Here is an 18619-nt window from a genome sequence, read left to right as displayed (position 1 = left end):
CACACACACACACACACACACACACACACACACATACACATCTCCCAGTTCCTGGAAAGACCTCTACCAGAGAGCTGCTACCAATCAAAGTAGACCAGGAGTGGGCAGACTTACAGGATCTGCTTTGCCTCTCAGTAGAACCCATAAGTCCATCAAGCAGAGGCAGGTGCAAAATAGACGGGCAGTCATATGGACCCCTTGTCTAGATAGCCTGGTAGATAGTGTTGGGCGGAGCCAGTGGTCGTCATGCACATTGATACCAATGACGTGGGGAAATTTAGTCATGAGGTCCTGAGAGCCAAATTTAGACTGTTGGGTAGGAAGCTGAAAGCTTGGACGTCCAAGGTAGCTTCCGCTGAAATGCTTGGTCCACACACAGGTGAAGCTGTGGCGGAGACAGTGGTGTAGGGAGAAGGGGTTTAAATGTATTAGGCACGGGAATGTTTTTGGATCAGCTGAGCCTATACAAGAGGGGTGGTATCCACTTGAAACAGATCAGAACCAGACTGCTGGCATTTAACATAAAAAAAAGATGCAAAGCAGCTTTTAAACTAAATCATGCAGAGAAGCCGACATGAGCTTTTGGTTCCTATTGCCCTAATGTGTCTGACTGCCCTAATGAGGACGCAGTGGAAATAGGCAATGAGCATTCAGTGAAACCTGATAGCTGGTCAAAGAAGTTGAAAGGCCATAGGGGCAAAAGCACATGTCAGAGGCATCTGGGGAGGAACATGTACAGGTGTTTCTATGCTAATGCGAGAAGCCAAAGTGATAGAATTAGAGTGCTTGGTTTTCAAGGAGAACCTAGATATAGTGGGCATTATGGAAAGCTGGTGGAATGGACAGAACCAATGAGAAATGGTCATCTTTGGATACAAGCTCTATCGGAAGGACAAGGAAAGCAATCTGGGTTGGGTGGGTGGTGGCACTCTGGACGTCAAAGAGAGCACAGTGCCACCGAATTGTTGTGGATGACAATACTAGCCCTCCCCACGAAGTAGTTTAATATGGAGGACTTGCAAAATACTCAGGGCAACCTTGAGATGGAGAATAAAATCAGGGAGGCATCCAAAGGAGAAAGTGGTGTAGTAATTTAAGTTGCCCTCATATAGACTGGATAAATGTGTGCTCTGGACATTTATTTATTTATTACATTTCTATACCGCCCAATAGCTGGAGCTCTCTGGGCGGTTCACAAAAATTAAAACCATTCAAAGTATAAAACAACAGTATAAAACCATAATATAAAATACAATATAAAAGCTCAACCAGATAAAAACAGCAGCAATGCAAAATTACAAATTTAAAACACCATGTTAAAATGTATTCATAGATTGTTAAAATGTTGGGAGAATAAAAAGGTCTTCATGGACATAATGAAGAGGTGAACTTTCTTCATACCCTGAACGACTGTTCCCTAGTTGGAAGCGACTTGAGGGAAGGTGACCCTGGAGTTAATCCTAGGTGGTGCCCAAGACCTAGTGCAAAATGTTGGTGCTGATGAATCAGTTGCAAACAGTGATGACAGTTCTATCAAATTTAATTTACATGAAAGTCAAAAATTGCAGAGAACATACACATTTGACTTCAGAAGTGGGAAACTTCTCTAAAATGAGGGACAGGTAAAAAGCATGTTAAAAGGGAAAGTCAAGAGGATCACATCTCTCCAAAATGCTTGGGGTTTACTCAAAACCACAATAATAGAAGCTCAGCTAGAATATATATGACAGGTCAGGAAAGGTTGCAGTAAGCCCAAGACCTCACCAGCTTGGTTGACAAGCAATGTCAAGGAAGTGATTAGAGAAAATAAGGTTTTGTTCAGAAACTGGAAGTTTTGACCAAACAAGGAGAACAAAAAGAAACATGAACTTGTACAAAAGAAATGCAAACAGGAAATAAGGTATCCCCACACACACAGGATTTTGAGGAGCTTATTGCTAATAACATTAAGGGGAAAAAAATCTTTAAATACACTAAAAGCAGGAAACTGGCTGGGGAACTAGTTGAACTGTTGGAGAGTTAAAGAACTATCAACAGGGTTAAAGAAGTATTAAAGAAGGATAAGGAGATTGCAGAGAATGTGAATTATTATTATTATTATTATTATTATTATTATTATTATTATTATTGCATCAGTCTTCACTACAAGAAACTGTTCGGCCTGGACTACAGGACATATGCCTGAACTGATGTTTTCAGGAAGGGTGTTTGTAGAATTGAGGCAAATAGCCTCAAGATATGAAGTTCTAGACCTTATTGACAAATTAAAAACAAATCAGATGGTATCCATCATAGAATTCTTAAAGAACTCAAATGTGGAATTGCTGATCTTCTAATAAAGCTATGTAATATGTCTCTAAGATTGGGCTTTGTACTGAAGAATTGAAAAGTGGCCAATATAACATCATTAAAACAGAAGAAGCTGAGGTGGGATCTAAGGGTGATCCAGGAAATTTTAGGCCAGTTAGCTTTATGTCTATCCTGGGTAAATTGGTGGAAAATATTACTAAAGATGAAATTATCAAGAGTATAGACGGAGAAATCTTGCTGGAAAAGATTCAACATGGTTTCTGTGAGGTTAATTCCTGTCTCACTAACCTTTAGGGTTCTTTGAGAATGTCAGCAAGTATGTGGAAAGGGATGATCCAGTAGGCATGGTCTACTTGGACTTCCAAAAGGTTTTTTGATAAAGGCTTTCACCAAAGTCTCCTGAGCAAAGGCATTTGGTGGGAAGATGGGATACAAACTTTTACAAGCAAATAATAAATAGGAGTGCATGTTCACAAGCTGGCACAGCCAAGCACCCACATTGGGCCACCAATGAGCAGGCAAACATAAATCATCCCCATTACATGAAGTCAAACGCATTACATAGGCTTGCTCAGCTACATGCATACATGAACTCAGGCGAATGGGTAACGAATCATGTAGATAATTTAACACATTTTTAAATTTAACGGTTTATCGGTTTTTAGACATAAAGATGGATTCTGTACATATTATCTCTTGCGAATAATGAAAGGCTTGTTATTTTAGCACCCATGTAGTTTCTCTCCCAAGTCTTTATCAAACCAAGACAGTCACCAGCATCTCCGGCTGTGGCAATGCCCAGCTGCAACTTATCACCCCACAAAACCGATGCCTGCCTTTCCTCATTTCCTGCCTCTTCTGAGTGTCCCCACTTCACTTCCTACCCCCCACAGGCTGACTCTCTCCCCTGCACAGAGGCACCTACCTCCTATGCCCATGATTCATCCCCAGACAAGACTGATGGCGCACGGAACAGTCTCATGACTAAGATGACTGATGCTCGGGTCAATGTAGGCAAAATGGGGCAATCAAATTACCATCCCTCTGTGACCCGGTTAATGGGGGGAGGGGCCTTGGTCTCGCCTCCCCAAAGTTTAGCGCAGGGGAAGGAGGAGCCCTAGAGGCATTTTGGTCCTTGAGGGAGAAAATCCAAATGGCATTCCTTCCCCCACCACACACACCCAGGGCACAATCTACACAGAGGTAGACAGCTTCTGGCCTTCCAGATGTGTGGGCCTACAACTCCCATGATCCCTCACCATTGGCTATGCTGGCTAGGGCTGATGGGAGTTTTAGGCTAAAACAGCTGGCGGGCCACAGGTTGCCCACCCTTGACCAGGAGGTTCTTCTGTGAGTGCCTGGGTGAAATATATGGGACCTGGGCAAGAGCCACCCAATTCCTTATGGCTGGTGTCCCATAAGCCAGGCCTGTTTGTCCTGCCCCCATCCAAAACCCGGTGGCCTGGAGGTAAGCCCCCTCCCCTTGCTTCAGCCCATGGCTGCTGCCACCTAGCGGAGGGAGAGGATTGCCCCGCTTGTTAATTCGCCGAGCTGCCCAATACCGGTTTCGAGTTGGCGCGCCCTAGAGGGCAGGCGCACCTCGACCACCAGCGCACTCCCCACCGCTCTACTCCGGATCGGGGCGGCACCCTGTACCCCGGGTTGCGACCGCTCTGAGCTCATCCCAGGGGCGGCGTCTGGGTCCCTCCTCCTCCCACCCTCTCGCTCCTCTCTCCCCCTCCATCCATCTGTTGCTGCCACCGGCAAACCCTCCCTCCCGTCGACTCTGCTCTTTACCAATTAAGGCTTGCTGAGCCGCCCGCCCGCCCGCCCGGCCGGTGTCCTCCCTGCCGCCCCCCGCCGCCCGGCCATTCCGTGCCGAGCTCCGGCCCGAGAGGCACCGTCCTATCCGAACCTCCGTGGGCAGCAGGCAGCAGCACCGCGATCCCCGTCCGTCGGTCCGGAGAGGTGAGGAGGGACTAGGCGGCGGGGGGCCGAGGAAGGGGCGGAGGCGGGGAGGGACGAACCCGGGGGACCCGAGGTGGGGAGAGCGGGACCGCCGCAAGGTCGCGACGAAGCAACGCAGCAGGCACGGGAGGACGCGGTGGGGAGCGGTGGGGGGGGGGCGGAGAGAAAGGGAGCGCAGCAGGGGATGGACGGAGGAGTGGAGAAGGGGAGTGGCAGGAGCGGAACAGAAAGAAGGGCAGAGAAAGAGAGAGGACCGGGGCTGCTCGGGGAGGAAGGGAAGGAGCGAGCGCGGCAGGGACGGGACGGGACGGGACGGGGCGGAGGAGTGGAGAAGGGGAGTGAGATCGGGCATGGGCGGAGGGGCCGAAAAGGATGGAGCGAACATGAGGGACCAGGCGGAGGAAGGAAGGGAGGGAGGGAGGGAGGAAAAGGATAGAACCCCAACAGAAGGTGAAGACAGGAGCAAAGGGATGGGGTGGCGGGGGTGGGGCGGAGAGAGGAGCCCGGAGGAGGAAAGATTGGGAGCCCGGAAGCGAAAATAGAAGAGGTCGGGATGCATCGGGGAGGGGGCAGGAGCCCCGAAGTCTAAGATGGGGAGACGGGGCGCGGGGAGCCAGAGGCGGCACGTGGGGGGCGGGGGATGCGCTGTGATGCAGGGAAGGGAGCTACGCGGAAAAGCGAAAGTGGGGAGGGGGCATAAGGGACGGCAGAGGTCAGGTGGCCAGCAGGCTGGGAGGGGACTCGGATCGTATTCCTTGCCATGGTCCGCTCCCGGGCTCAATTCCATCTCAACCCGGGTGGGTAGTGGTGAGTAAAACCATTAGCAACGGTGAATTCGCCATTATGTTAATGTCACCGTTTGGGGGTGCCGCTGCTCCTCCCACCAGGGGGTAAGGAATGTTTCACTCTCACATCAGGTGCAGCCATGTGATAAACTGCACTTCTGTATGAGCCCCTGCTGCATGCAGATGTGATCAACCAACTCCTATCCCCATTCCCCCCTCCGCTTGGCAGAGTGATACAGACCATCGGTTTATCAGGTGATTTGGTGCACACCCTCCTAAACTCAACAATCTTCTCTGTTCACTCGTGGCCGGTGTGGGATTGTTGCCAGTGCGTGTTTAGACAGGCAGGCTGGGAGTTCACATCGGGAGCCCGTGAACCACCTGTGTGGCTTTTGCAGCACATTCACAGGATCACTAACTGTGTACATGGTAGCTGTCACTAGGGTAATTAGAATTTGCCTGATAAGCATGAATTCAACATTCAAATCCATATGCTCCCACTCCCACTAACGTGGGGGGTTGGCAGTTACTGGACTGTGCCCTTGTCATTAATGTGACCCTAAAATGCTTTGTGAGGCCCTCTTATCTTCAGAATAGGTCTGTCTCTGGGAGAAGTCTATCTTTTAACAGCTTTTTAGCTTTAAGAGTCATTAAATTGTGCCAAGGGAAACTTATCTGCCATAAAAAAAAACACCCAAAAGTTGCAAGGCCCATAAGAAAAATGCCAAAATCTGCACTAGCGTAATGCTTTTATTAGGCCAATCAAAAGATCACCCAAAATGTGCAGAGTTTGCACACTAAACCCCCTCCCTGCCAATAACATGGATTTTGGAGATTTGTCTGCCACAAGTCATTTCTGGGTAGGCACCCTTCACACTTCATCGCATGCCACAATGCACGTGTTTCTGATCACTTTTTCCTATATGCCAGGGCATGCACTACAATGTGATCACACAATCATATGGTGGGTAGATATCTGAAGCTGTGTCAGCCACAAATGGGTGTGGATGAGGAGGGGAGGGGAGAATGCATTAGAGCACATGAGCTATCCCCGAACATCCTTTAAACATCTCGTCATGCTCATAATTTGCAAAATCATGATATTAATATCGTTTCTTCCCTCTAACGAGTTCAGGGTGGCATACACAGTGTTATCCCATCTTATCCTCATAACAACCCTGCGAAGTAGATTAGTCTAATAGAAGCTCTTAGGTACCCAGTGGGCTTTCTGCCTCAGTGAGCAGATGACCCAGTTTTTTTTCTGCTCCACGTCTAACAAGCTATCCATTCCACCACACAGACAATATTGAATGTTTTTCCTCGACCATTTTGATACATATTCATTCATGGGTCAAGTGGAAATTCTTTTGCAGCTTAGTGACTGCAAGCATCGAATCAGGAGGATATGGTATTATTCCAGATGAATTAGCACAATGTAGAAAGCTACAATCCTCTCTCTGTGTGTGTGTGTGTGATACAGTACAAATGCAGCATGATCACTCCTTAGCCACCCATTTGTACACATGGCTGTGGGGATTAAAGAGTTTTTCATCTCTTCCAATGCACACTCACATTCAAGATCATGTACCGTGAAATTTAGTGCAATCTTATACATGTCTATTCAGAAATAAAACCCACTGTACTCAATTAGGATCACTCACAGGTAAGTGTGCATTGAATTACAGCCTTTGGCTGCAGTCCTATATGTACTTACCCAAGTGTAAGTCCTATTGAACTCCATGGGATTTACATCTGAGTAGACTACGATTGCTCTGTGAGAGAGATCTCTGAAACTAACTACATGTTCACAATAAAACAGAAGGAAAAGGGTGGGATCCACATTACTGATAGTGATTATGGAAGCTGGATGGCGGTGATGTAATTTCCTTCATTAACTGATCAGGTGTAAAATGTTGTGATCTTGTGCGTGAGCCCTCCAAGCTCTTCTGCTGTGCCTTTGAAATGTGAATATTGTAGAAGGGGGATGGTAGTTATTTCAGATTATGCTGGAAGGAATATGGGGCACTGTTGTGTGTGTAACTTCTAGAAGTGTATTGAGGCAGAAAGAGGTGATTGGCAGAGGAATAGGCATGGTAGACAGTAGCATAGATACCATTCATTTATTGATTACATTAATACCAGGGAAGGGGACCATAAATGTTAAGGAACAGATTCAAGGCTATAACCCATCTGTGTCAACCCCAAGCACTACAGCAGCCTTCTGGCGCCCTCTAGAGGTTTTGGACTACAACTCCCATTGGCTAAGATTGATGGGAGTTGCAGTCCAACACCTCTGGAGGGTGCCAGGTTGGGGACAGCTGGAGCACAGGAATGTGCTTAAGAAATGTCATAGAGCAGGCATGGAGTGATCCCTTCTGGAACCCACTCAGAATTATGGAGTCCTAGTGATGGGTAGCTTCTAGCAGTTAAAAAATTTAGGAAGGTATTGCGAATTAGGATAGATGGAAGAGGTACATCCTTAGTGCTGGGTCTTTGTGCTGTGTTAGAACATTATTGGATATATTCTTACAGATTCAGCTCTATGCCATGTGTAAAAGAGAGGGGTGGGGTGGGGTGTCCCAGTGTGGTGAAAAGCAGCCTTCCCGAAATTCTGGTCCAACCTATTTGGAGGACACCAGGTTCAAGAAGGAAGATCGTAGCCTGACACTTTACACCAGTGAGACCCAGGTTAAAATCCCCACTCGGCCAGAAAGCTTACTAGATGGCCATGGGATGGCCACTGCCTCTCAGCCTAGCCTACTCACAGGGTTGTTGTGAGGATAAATGGGAGGAGGAATGCGAAAGTCACCACTCCAGGCAGTCACTTCACTTTGCCTCATGCTTGCGCCGCTTCTGGCAGAGGTAGGCCAAGCCATTTTGGTACCTGAGGCAGAAACTCTAAAGCCCACGTCCCCCCAGGATGGTAAAAATAAAACAGCAATAATAATGAAATACTTGACATTTTGTTGCTGTTTTAATTGTGACTTCTGCCCTGGTCCCGCAGAATTCACCTCCTGAGGCAGTTCCCTCATATTACCTCATACTAGTACCACCTCCCCTGTGGTTTTAGTCACAGCTGCTCAAAAACCTGATCCAGGTTTACCTCTGCCTGTGGCAGCAGCCAGCTTTTACACAACCAGGCAGTGTAGGAGTAAGTCAGTACCGGCAGACTAAAATCAGTGGCCACTCTGGGCTCAAAATGGTCGTGTGAACGGGCCCTGGGCCTTAATTGTGTCAGCAAGCGGGACTCCTAACCCTTTCTCCCGAGTGCTGCGTCCCTCAAGGCCGCAATGCAGCTCAGCTAGCCCATAATGCCTGTTAACTATGCTACCATACTCACAACCAGGGCAATTAAAGATTGGCAAAAATATAAATCACACACACATTCCTCTCACTCCTTCAGTGTATACTTATAAGGAAAGTAAAAGCCTTGAGATGAATACAGAATCGGGGGTGGGTGGGATACTTATTGCAGGTTAGGTAAGACAGAGTACCAGGAGTTGGGTTTTTTTCTAATGTAGCCTTCCTCAACATGGTGCTCTCCAGATGCTTTGGATTACAGCCCCAATGGCCAGGAATGATGGGAATTGTAGTCCAAAACATCTTGAGAACACCCAGGCAGGGAAGGCTGATCTCACAGCAGAACCAGGAACTGGGACACCGTCTTTGCTTCGAACTTCATTCCTTACAGCTGGGTCTCCCCTTGCTCTGATCCACCCCTGCACCCCCTGCCAATCCAGCCACTGCCCCCGCCACCACACTGCTGCCGTGCTCCTGCAACACCCGCGCATGCCGTTGCTCTGCCTCCCGAAGGCTCCCTGCTTCTGTTGACGCCCCTCTCGGAGCCCACTGCTGCCTATCCCCATCCCCCAGGGCCCTGGGGAGGGTCCGTCTGGTTACTTGAAAAACCCAAAGAAATGAAGCTCTCCAAATAAGGGGAAAATATGAAGCCGGGTCCCTAGGCTGGGAGTTCTTCTGTGCTGCTTGAAGGAGGAGGAGTGGCGGAGGTGATGGGGCGGGTGTGGATTTGGGAAGGGAGGCAAGAGTGCCATCTATTGACTGAACCTTGGAAGTGCATCCCTCTCTTTCATGAACACCCCGCCCCCATCTTTTCCAAATAGACCTGTTTTCTGGGTTGCCCTAAGGGGAAAGGAAGGGGCTGCTGAACATTTATTTTTCTGCAGCACAAAGCGACATCATTATTTCTCAAAGCGAGTGTTCAGTGAGTTGCTCTACAGATCAGATTATCTCTGGCTCCTTGGGTGGGTGGGGGTGGAAGGATCCAGGAATACGTAGCAATTTGTTTGGGGACATTCGTCCCTGTTACCTGCTGCTTTTTGTGCCTCTGTCTTGTCCTTCCCTTCCTGCCTGGAAACCACCTATTACCCCACCCCACCCACTAGTCGCTGCTGCAGAGGCAGCCCAGGATATTTGGCTACCAGAGGTGGAGTAGCAAATGGCTCCCCGTCCCCCCAGGACAGCCAAATTATTTTGGCACTTGAGGCAGGAGATCCAGCAACAAGCACCTCTCCCCTTCCCTAGCAGTAACACACACACACACACACACACACACACACACAGCAATAATAATAAATTAAATACCAATTTACTGCCTTTTTTTGACACCCCAAACCAGCCACTCATTCTGCCTTATGCAGGGGTGCAGAACTGCAAACCCAAGGGCCAAATCCAGCTCTCCTGGGGTCCCAGGATGGCCCTCAAGGGTTCCCCGGATGACCACTCCTCTTGCCTCTGGCCCCTCCCCTTTCTCCCAACCACCAATCATTTGGTGATTTCCTGACTTCTGCATGCCCCTCTCCCCTCTCTAAATGGTCAAAATGGCTTAGCTACTGGCAGTAAGGGCTTGAATGTAAAAGATGTGTTGGTGTTTTGGCCATGCCCCTTTTTGCCTTCAGCCCTGCCCACCCCTGGAATGCGGCCCTGGAGAGCTGCTTCCAAATAGATCGCAGCCCCGGGGCTGAAAGAGGTTCAGCACCCCCCTGCCTTCTCGTCATCACTACTTTCAGTTGAGAGCATCCCTTTCACAACATCACCCGCATACCACACCTGGATATCCCGCAGCCAGCCCAACGGAAACACACAAGCAGGACTGCCGCTTGTGGAGACAGAGATTTTTTATGGGTTCCAGGGAGGCTGTGTGGAGGTCCCAGAGGGCACCTCAAGACTCTCTTACAACGTCAAGAAAGAAGCTGGGGCTCAGCCCTCCTACTGTGCACGTCTCTGTGGACAACCTTCCCAAACCAGGTGTTCTCTGGAGGTGGTGTACTACAACTCCCATGCTGGCTGGGGATGCTGGGAGTTGTAGTTCAGCCCATCTGGAGGGTGCCGGGTTTGGGAAGGTTGCTTTGGGAATTGCACAGGTGGCATCACTGCTTGGGGCTGACACAGATCTATATTCTGGGCAGAAGCTGCACCACATGCCAGGTTCTGCAGCCTTTCCCACCCAGATGTTTTTCAACTTCAGTGCCCATCAGTCCCACCAGCATGGCCAGGGATGATGGGTGTTGTAGTCCAAAACACCTGGAACGCACCTAGTTAGGAAAGGCTGACCTAAGAGTTCCTTCAGAGGTACAACGTCTAAAAATGTACAACATGCCCCCCGAATGAAATACCTACTTTGCAAGACGGCGTTCCCTCCACCTGTCATAAAATCTTGGACACTTTGCTAGCAGAGAAGTGAGCCGGTGCTCTGCTGGCCACCATAGAGCTCTGAAGCCAAGGGTTGCTGAAACCCAGTCAAGTAGCAAGAACCACGATGACTGGGGTACATTAAAAAACCCTCCTGGCAATTGTAATGTACACATTTGCATGTGCGCACACAATGCAAACACCATCACTCCAAGTGCATAAGCGTGAACGGGCGTACCTTCCTCCAACACACTTGCAGGAGGGGGTTCCACAGCAAATGGTGTACATGGCCAGGTTTTCCGGTAATAAGCAGGGGGGGAAAGAGCCTGATCTTTCCTTGATTGCTGCTTCCGTGATTACAGGGGAAACAGCCGATTTCAATGGGTATGTGCCATTCGCAGTTGACAGCACTGTGTCTGCATTTCCCCTCTTTAAACTGGCATCTTCCCCACCCCTTCCCACATTCAAAATTTAAAGTGTGAAATGTCTATTCTCATGACAAGTGCGTACGGCCAGCCACACACAAGAGAAAAATGCTTAACCCTCGCACTTACTGTCCTACTTTTCAGAGTCACGGAGCCTGGTCCTCCTCATACTGGGCCTGAGACACATTTATCTCCTCTTCCTCCCCACTGTGGCCATCACTGACAAACTAGCTTGTGAGCAGGCTTTCAGAAGTACCTGCTAAACCTGGAAACGGCCCTTCCCCTGAAGTGCAATCTGTTATTACGTTATTAAGGCTGTGTGCTACAGTTTTGCACAACTACCCAAGGACCCTACTGGCCACTGCCTGTGACATCACGAATGTCAAAATACAATTCTTCCGCCCCTTCCCGTGTGTGTATGAGTGCATGTGTGTGCAAATTGATAAATGACATAACAGCATTATTTAGTTAAGTGCTTGGGCAGGCTTTATCAGTAATTAAAGAAGGGTGCAATTCTATGTATGTTTAGACGGGGGGGGGGAACCTACAACTCCTAGCATGCCCCAGTCAGCCATGCTGATTGGGACATGTTAGGAGTTTGTTTTTTTGTGCATATTTGCTTGTTTATTCCTGCAGTTGCCCTCATAGGAGCTCAGTAACTACTCTTGTAGCATTACCCCACTGGCACCAGCACACGCACACACATTATTGTATTCTATGTTCTTACATCTGCAATATGGCGATAATTTTGGCTTACTTTGGCAGGCTGTTGGCAGGCTCACTGAAATGCCATATGTGATGCACTTTCAACACTTGACCCGTATGCTAGTTCACACTACGACTCCCACCATCCCCAGCCAGCAGGTCCAACACATCTGGAGGGTGGCAGGCTGGGGGAAGGCCATGCTTTATCGACGCTAAGTGTTATCCTGACGGTGACTTCTGCAAAGGCTTGAGGCCTGGCACATCTCACATGAAGAGTTTTGCCAGCAAAGAGGCTGTGTGTGAATTTTAACTCTCAGGCAGGGCTTTTTCAAACCTTGTTTTTTCATGGATCGCAATAAAGAAGTATGGTATGGCTTTTTCAAAGGCGTTGCAATAAGGGACTCTAAGCAAACTATAACAATTCCCGGGCAGACCAGCAGGGGGCACCCACGCACCCTTTTCCCTGCCCAGATGCTAGTTCTCCTGTTCTCTTCATTTGAGAGCCTATGGCCCTCCAGATGTTGTTGGACTGCAACTCCCATCAGCCCCAGCCAGCATGGCCAGGGATGATGGGAACTGTAGTTCAACAACATCTGGAGGGCCACTCACTCCCCATCCTTGCTTTAGACTGTTCCGAGCACTTCAGGCACATTGTCTCAGAAATCTTGATAACAACCCTGTAGGGATTAGGGCCATTATTACAGCAGTAGTGGAGAGGCTGAGAAAGAGCGGCTTGCCTAAGCCCACCTTGTGAGTTTATGGCTGAGTCAGATAATTTGAAGTAGGGACGTCCTGATTCATAGCTCAGGCTCTTCTGGGTGTGATTAAGGTGTCCAGATGCAGAAGAGGACAGACGGGGTTTCTGCAGCTTTAATGGTTGTGTAGATGGTAAAAGAGGGAATTTCAGCAGGTGCATCTTGCATGACAAGCTACACCCGCTGACATTCCTTCTTCTACACAAAGGTGCAGGATCCCCCTGTCCTCTTATGCATCTGCACCCCCTCTAGCCAAGATGTTACTCTTAGAATGACCATATGGAAAGGAGGACAGGGCCCCTGCATCTTTAACAGTTGTATAGAGAAAGGAATTTCAGCAGGTGTCATTTGTATGCATGCAACACCTGGTGAAATTCCCTCTTCATCACAACAGTTAAAGCTGCAGGAGCCCTGCCCTCTTGACCATACGAAAGAGGACAGGGCTCTTTTATTCTTAAACAGTTGTATAGAAACGGGAATTTCAGCAGGTACTGCATGCATACAAATGACACCTGCTGAAATTCCCTTTTCTATACAACTGTTTAAGAATAAAGAAGCCCTGTCCTCTTTTCCATATAGTCACCCTAGTTACTCTACTCTATTTATGCCAACACCAAGGCTTAGCCCCCCCTTGATCATGTGCAATGAAAATGATAAAGAAGAGTGCCATTGAGCATGTGTTGAGTTCTTTGTCCCGCCCTCATCTCTACCACCCTGCCACATATCTAGAATGAGGAGGAAGAAGAGGGCCAAAGTTTAGAGCAGGAGCAGGAAACTTGTGGCTGCCCAGATGTCATTTGACTCAACCCCCTATCAGCCCCAGCCAATGGTCAGAGAAGATGGGAGTTGTAGTCCAGCAATAATTGGAGGATTCTCCACCACACAGTTTAGAGGGCCTAGTTTTGGGGCCATACCACAGCCTCTAAGAGTAAAGAATTTAAGCTCTCCCACCAATATTCTCTAGCAAGGGGCGTCCCCTCCTACAACGAAACACACATATTGTTCCGTTGCTCCTACACACACACACACTGCCGCCCCCCCACCCAAAGTCCTTTCAGATGAGGAAGTCTCACGGTGGGGTTGTCAGGAGCTGCTACAGAATGAGAAATTTTAAAACCGTTCTCAGGAAGTCTGGGTGGGGTCGGTATTGCTTCTGCAAAGTTGTTGGTCAGGGCAGCTTTGCTGAATCATGGGTGTACGGGGAATGAGGACAGAGCAAGGAACTCAGCAATATGTGTGTGTGTGTACGCACACACCTCTTAGGTATGTGCTTCGCCAGCAGAGGGCAGTCTCATGCTGCTCTTTAGCTATATATTCCCACGACTGGGGCTAATCCACATGTCACATCTCCTGCCTTGCTACATGCCAACAGCTGGGGGGTGGGGGGCATTAAGACATCGTCCTGTCCTGGTCCTGAGGAAATCCTATTAGAGCTGAGCGTGATGCTGGACTGAAGCTGCCCCACGCCCAGGCATTTCCTTCCTGCAAAGAATACACTAGACCAAGCTCCGTGAGAAGACCAGGTGCATGCAAAACCAATGTCAGCTATGCTTTGGTGGGCACAGGGCTCTATCCAATGTGAATCCTACTCAGCGTAGACTCATTGAACTGAATGGGACCAAAGTTAGACAGGGTTAGGGTAAGTCGCATATGGGTCTACTCTGAGTAGGACTAACATTGGATACACAACCCACAGAGTACAAGGCCAGCCTCAAAAATGCTTTGAGGGAAAAGACCAAATCCCCCAATTCCTGCTCTGCTGACTACCATGGAGCACAATCTATGGGGAAAGCAATCCTGCACAAGTTCCATTGAAATGAATGGGAGCTAAGCAAGAGCATGGCAGCGCTGTTGGGGTGGAGGTCCCATCTATTCAAATGGAACTTGTACAGAGGAATTCCCTGGTTCATTGTGCCCAAGGGATGGTCATATCCGTGCGTCTCCCCACTCACCACCCTGACTGATGTCACCTTGCCTCATGGTAGGGCTGGTTCTGAATGAGCGACATGGAATAGATGGGGAAAAGGCACGGGGGAAACCCAACCAGTCCAGTTACAAGTCGGGCTCAGATGAGCCTGGCATCACTCTAACTAGCACTGTGAGTGAAGGGGCAGGGGGCAGGGGGAGGCAATGAGAAGCCACCCATACATGGGGGCTGTAGCCCAGCAGAGCGTCTTTTGCCTGGGGAGCCCAAACGGAGCAGTGATCTGACTCCGTGTAAGCCAGCTTCTCACGAGTCCCAATGTTCTTGGGCTGAGTTAATCTTCTAGCAGGAAAATCAGGTGCAACTGGTGAAGTGGGCCTTAGACCACGAACGCTAGTGGCCGTAATGTTAGGGTGACCCTATGGAAAGGAGGGCAGGTCTCCTGTAACTTTTAACAGTGGCACAGAAAAGGGAATTTCAGCAGGTGTCATTGGTATGCATTCAGCACCTGGTGAAATTCCGTCTTCATCACAACAGGTAAAGTTGCAGGAGCCCTGCCCTCTTTTGTATCTGGTCATTCCCTTTTCTACATAACTGTTAAAGATAAGGAGCCCTGTCCTCCTTTCCATATGGTCACCCTACTAATGTTAGTCTTTTAAAATGCTGCAAAACACTTCATTGTTTTACAGACTTGCTGGGAAATGCTGGGAGTTGTAGGACTCCCGCCCCCCTAAACCTGCATAGGATTGCGCCCTAAATTCCTGTTGCGAAATCAGGGCTTGGGAGGACTTCCAGTCCTGAGCGCCCCTACCCCATTCATTTGCCTTAGTTGTGCTGGGATTCTCCTCCCCAGCATGGAGGCAGCTCTGTCCTGTGGATTGATTGAGCATGTGTTCGCCTGAGAGAGAGAGAGAGAGAGAGAGAGATGGTGATTACAAGATGAGACTGGCCCTGTCGCAGTCTTGCGGATGGAGAGGCGAGGCGGAAGATAAGGAACTCTTGATTTTGCAAAGGTAGAACTCGGCCCAGCCACAGCAGCCACCCAGGCCGGCCCATCCAGGTAGAAACAGACGCACGCAGGCACACCGCCCTCGCGTTTCCATCGCCTGGGGGGACTCTGGGATTCCTCCCCCCCCCTTTCTTTCTTTCTTTTTCGGCGCAGGGCCGGGCCGGGTGTGGAGGTTGGAGGGGAGGAGGCGCAGGGAGCCGAGGGGGCTGCTCCCCTTCGGCGGGGCCTCACCGCGCAGGAATTCGGGAGACGTGCGCTTACTAGCCCGGTGGTGTTCCTCCGGCGCCTTCCAGGGTTGGGGTGGGGGCTGCTGAGCGGCCCTAAACCCACCTAAGCGGCTGACTCCCTCAGCTTCAGATCTGTCTCCCCAGTTGGGCAAGTTTCGTTTTCTCTCCTGTATAGCTGGATGGGGCGGGGGGGGGTGTCTGTGGGCGCGCGGGGTTTGTGCGTAAATCTCAGGTTCCTGGCTAAGCAGCAGGGACGCGCTCTCTCCTAGGGCATGACCCCTCCCGTACCTCAGTCCCACCACAGGCCCCGGATCTTTGGGCCTGGGGCCTACAGTCCTCCACTTTGAAAAAGATGAGAGCAGCAAAGGAAGGCATGGCGCTTTCTCCATTCATTCCCCCCACCCCCCTCCACCTCGTCTCACTCTCTCGCTCCAGCGCCGCCTTCCTTTCTACCGCGTGGAAGAAATCAGTGAATGTGGTGGCTGGATCAGTGTCTGGCTCGTGAGTCAGCTTGTCTGGCTCAGGCTGGAATTCCCAAATTCTCTCAACTCCCCCCCCCCGCACCTTTCCTAGATTTCTTTTTTTGCTCACTTCCCCTCTCCAAAGGTTCAGCCTCCAGCGCCTCCTCCCCGCAGCGCCCATGAGAAGAAAGGGGCCTGGAATCCTCTCGCCCAGGCCCTGCTGGTGCGCGCGATCAGCTCTCCTCTTCCTCAGCTGTACTGTCGTCGCTCATACCCATCTGCTTTGAGAAAGCCTCCCCCAACCTGGCGCCCAACAAATGTGTTGCGCTACAAGTCTACACTTCTGGAGGGCGCCAGGTTGGGGAAGGTTGCTTTAAGAGCCTCAGCCGATAGCCCCGCCTGATCGAGCCAACCAAGGGGACTTTGCAAGCGGGCATCCTGCTTCCAACACTAGCTAGCCTTCAGGAGGCTCGCAAACAAGGCAAAAGAGCCTTGCCCTGTTTGCCTCGCAGCAACTTCTGTTCCGAGGTCAAGTGCCTCGGAACAGGGAAGCTCGGTTTGGCTGTCGTGACGAAGACACAGCTAGCGAGTCAGCCGCTTGCAGGTTTTGCAGAGTTGCCCTCCTCCCTGCAGGATCCTGGGCATGTTTACAACCCAGTCCTCTAACGTTCACTCGGGGGTAAATCCTGACTTTATTTCCGTGGGCCCTCCTTCCAAGTAAGCAGGCGAGCAGTGGACGGCACGCTCTTCCGTCTAAGCATTCCTCCCCTGCCTGTCCCGGCAAGAGGCGCGCGTCTTGCAGGAGCTGGCAGCTTCCCTAGGGCGGCTGTCCGGGTGGGATCGCCCCAGCCCAGGGGAAGGCGCGGCGCTTCCCTCCTTGGGGCCCCTGCGTGGTGAACTTCCCGGGCCGTTTCCCCCCGTCCCTCCTGCCTGGGACAGCTGTGTGTATTGGGGGGCAGTGCATCTCCCCAGAGCCGCCCCCTCCCAATCCGTTGCCACTACAATGAGCCTCGCCTTGCGCTCCCAGCCTCGCGTAACCGCGTCCCGCTCTTCTCTCTCTTTCCGTAGGATCCTGTGCCTTTAATCCGGGGCCCAACCCACCCAGCGCCGGGGTCCCACCCACCCCCAAGCCCAGCCGTTATAATGAGCGGCTCTCAAACGCGGCTCCATCAGGCCGCAGGAGCGGGAGGAGTCGGCGGCGGCGGAGCAGGCGGGAACCAGGGGGAGGCCGCTGCCGAGATGCCGGCCACCGAGAAGGACCTGGCCGAGGACGCGCCCTGGAAGAAGATCCAGCAGAACACCTTCACGCGCTGGTGCAACGAGCACCTCAAGTGCGTCAACAAGCGCATCGCCAACTTGCAGACGGACTTGGGCGACGGGCTGCGCCTCATCGCGCTGCTCGAAGTGCTGAGCCAGAAGAAGATGGGGCGCAAGTACAACGCGCGCCCCACGTTCCGCCAGATGCAGCTGGAGAACGTGTCGGTGGCGCTGGAGTTCCTGGAGAGGGAGAACATCAAGTTGGTCTCTATTGGTGAGTCCCCGGGGGGGGGGGGTGTCCGCCCGTGGGGAGGGGAGAGATTTTTCCAGGCGCAAAGATTTGGGGTGCAGGAGGGCGAAAGAGGGGAGCTCAAGGGGGCGCCCAGAAAGGGGCGAGTTGTCTGCGGAGAAGGGGTGGGGAGTCGGAGGTACCCAAGCCGATTTTCTATATAGGGGAGGGGGCGGGTATTCAACGTCCTGCTGGTCTTGCTAAGCCCCCGCGCTCTTCTCCGCTTGCGAGGCCCAGGTGGAGAGGAGAGGGGCGCCCTGGGGAGCCCTTCCCGCGAGGGGGTGAGGGTGGAGGGGGTATGCGCAGCGTCGCGTTATGGGGGCGCGAGGGGGGCGCTGTCGGGCGCCTGAGCTGGTTTGAAGATGGGGCGAGACGGTTCCTGCAAGCAGGGGGTGCCTCCTGCAGAAAGTTGTGTGTGAGTTGTGGGGCGGGGGTGGGAGGGGGCGAGGAGAGTCTCCACTGGCCGGGGCCTGTTGGAGGGGTGGGGCGGGCCGTAGGACGCCGCATCTAGGCGTGGTCGAGGAGGGTGCCGGGGGCGGCGGCGGCTCCGGTTTCAGGCTTTTTGTCTGCGAAAAAGGGGGCGAACCCGTTCCCTAGGCCCGGCCTCAAGTCGCGTTGGTGCGTCTGCCAGCCTCCCTTCACTCTCTCCGCCCCCCCTCCCGACCCATTCTGGCCTAGCCCACCTCTGCGCGCTGCAACTTCGGGAAGGCCCGTTAACTTCTCCAGAATGGGAGGCGGGGCGCGAGAGGCTTCCAAGCACCATATGCTTTTGATTCGTGGATCGTTCTGGATGCCCTGATCTCTTTCCTTCCCACCCTCGCCGCACCCCCACCCCACCCCCCGCTCCCGGTACCC

General features: G+C 51.3%; 1 protein-coding gene across 4 annotated transcripts in view; it reads left to right on the top strand.

The window, feature by feature from the left end:
• Positions 1–4139: 4139 nt before the first annotated feature.
• FLNA (filamin A) overlaps positions 4140–18619 on the top strand; it is a 90077-nt gene continuing 75597 nt past the window's right edge. For 3 of the 4 annotated variants that reach the window (XM_063119356.1, XM_063119354.1, XM_063119355.1), the window contains exons 1-2: positions 4141–4278; positions 17287–17749. In XM_063119356.1, coding sequence (XP_062975426.1) covers positions 17362–17749 — 388 coding nt within the window. In that variant the 5' untranslated portion in view covers positions 4141–4278; positions 17287–17361. Of the gene's footprint in view, positions 4279–17286; positions 17750–18619 lie in introns of all 4 variants that reach the window. The other variant, XM_063119353.1, reaches the window with a different exon arrangement.

This window comes from Elgaria multicarinata, chromosome 3 (genome assembly GCF_023053635.1).
Source record: "Elgaria multicarinata webbii isolate HBS135686 ecotype San Diego chromosome 3, rElgMul1.1.pri, whole genome shotgun sequence".
NCBI classification, from domain to species: domain Eukaryota; kingdom Metazoa; phylum Chordata; class Lepidosauria; order Squamata; family Anguidae; genus Elgaria; species Elgaria multicarinata.
This window is presented reverse-complemented; position numbering and strand designations above follow the sequence as displayed.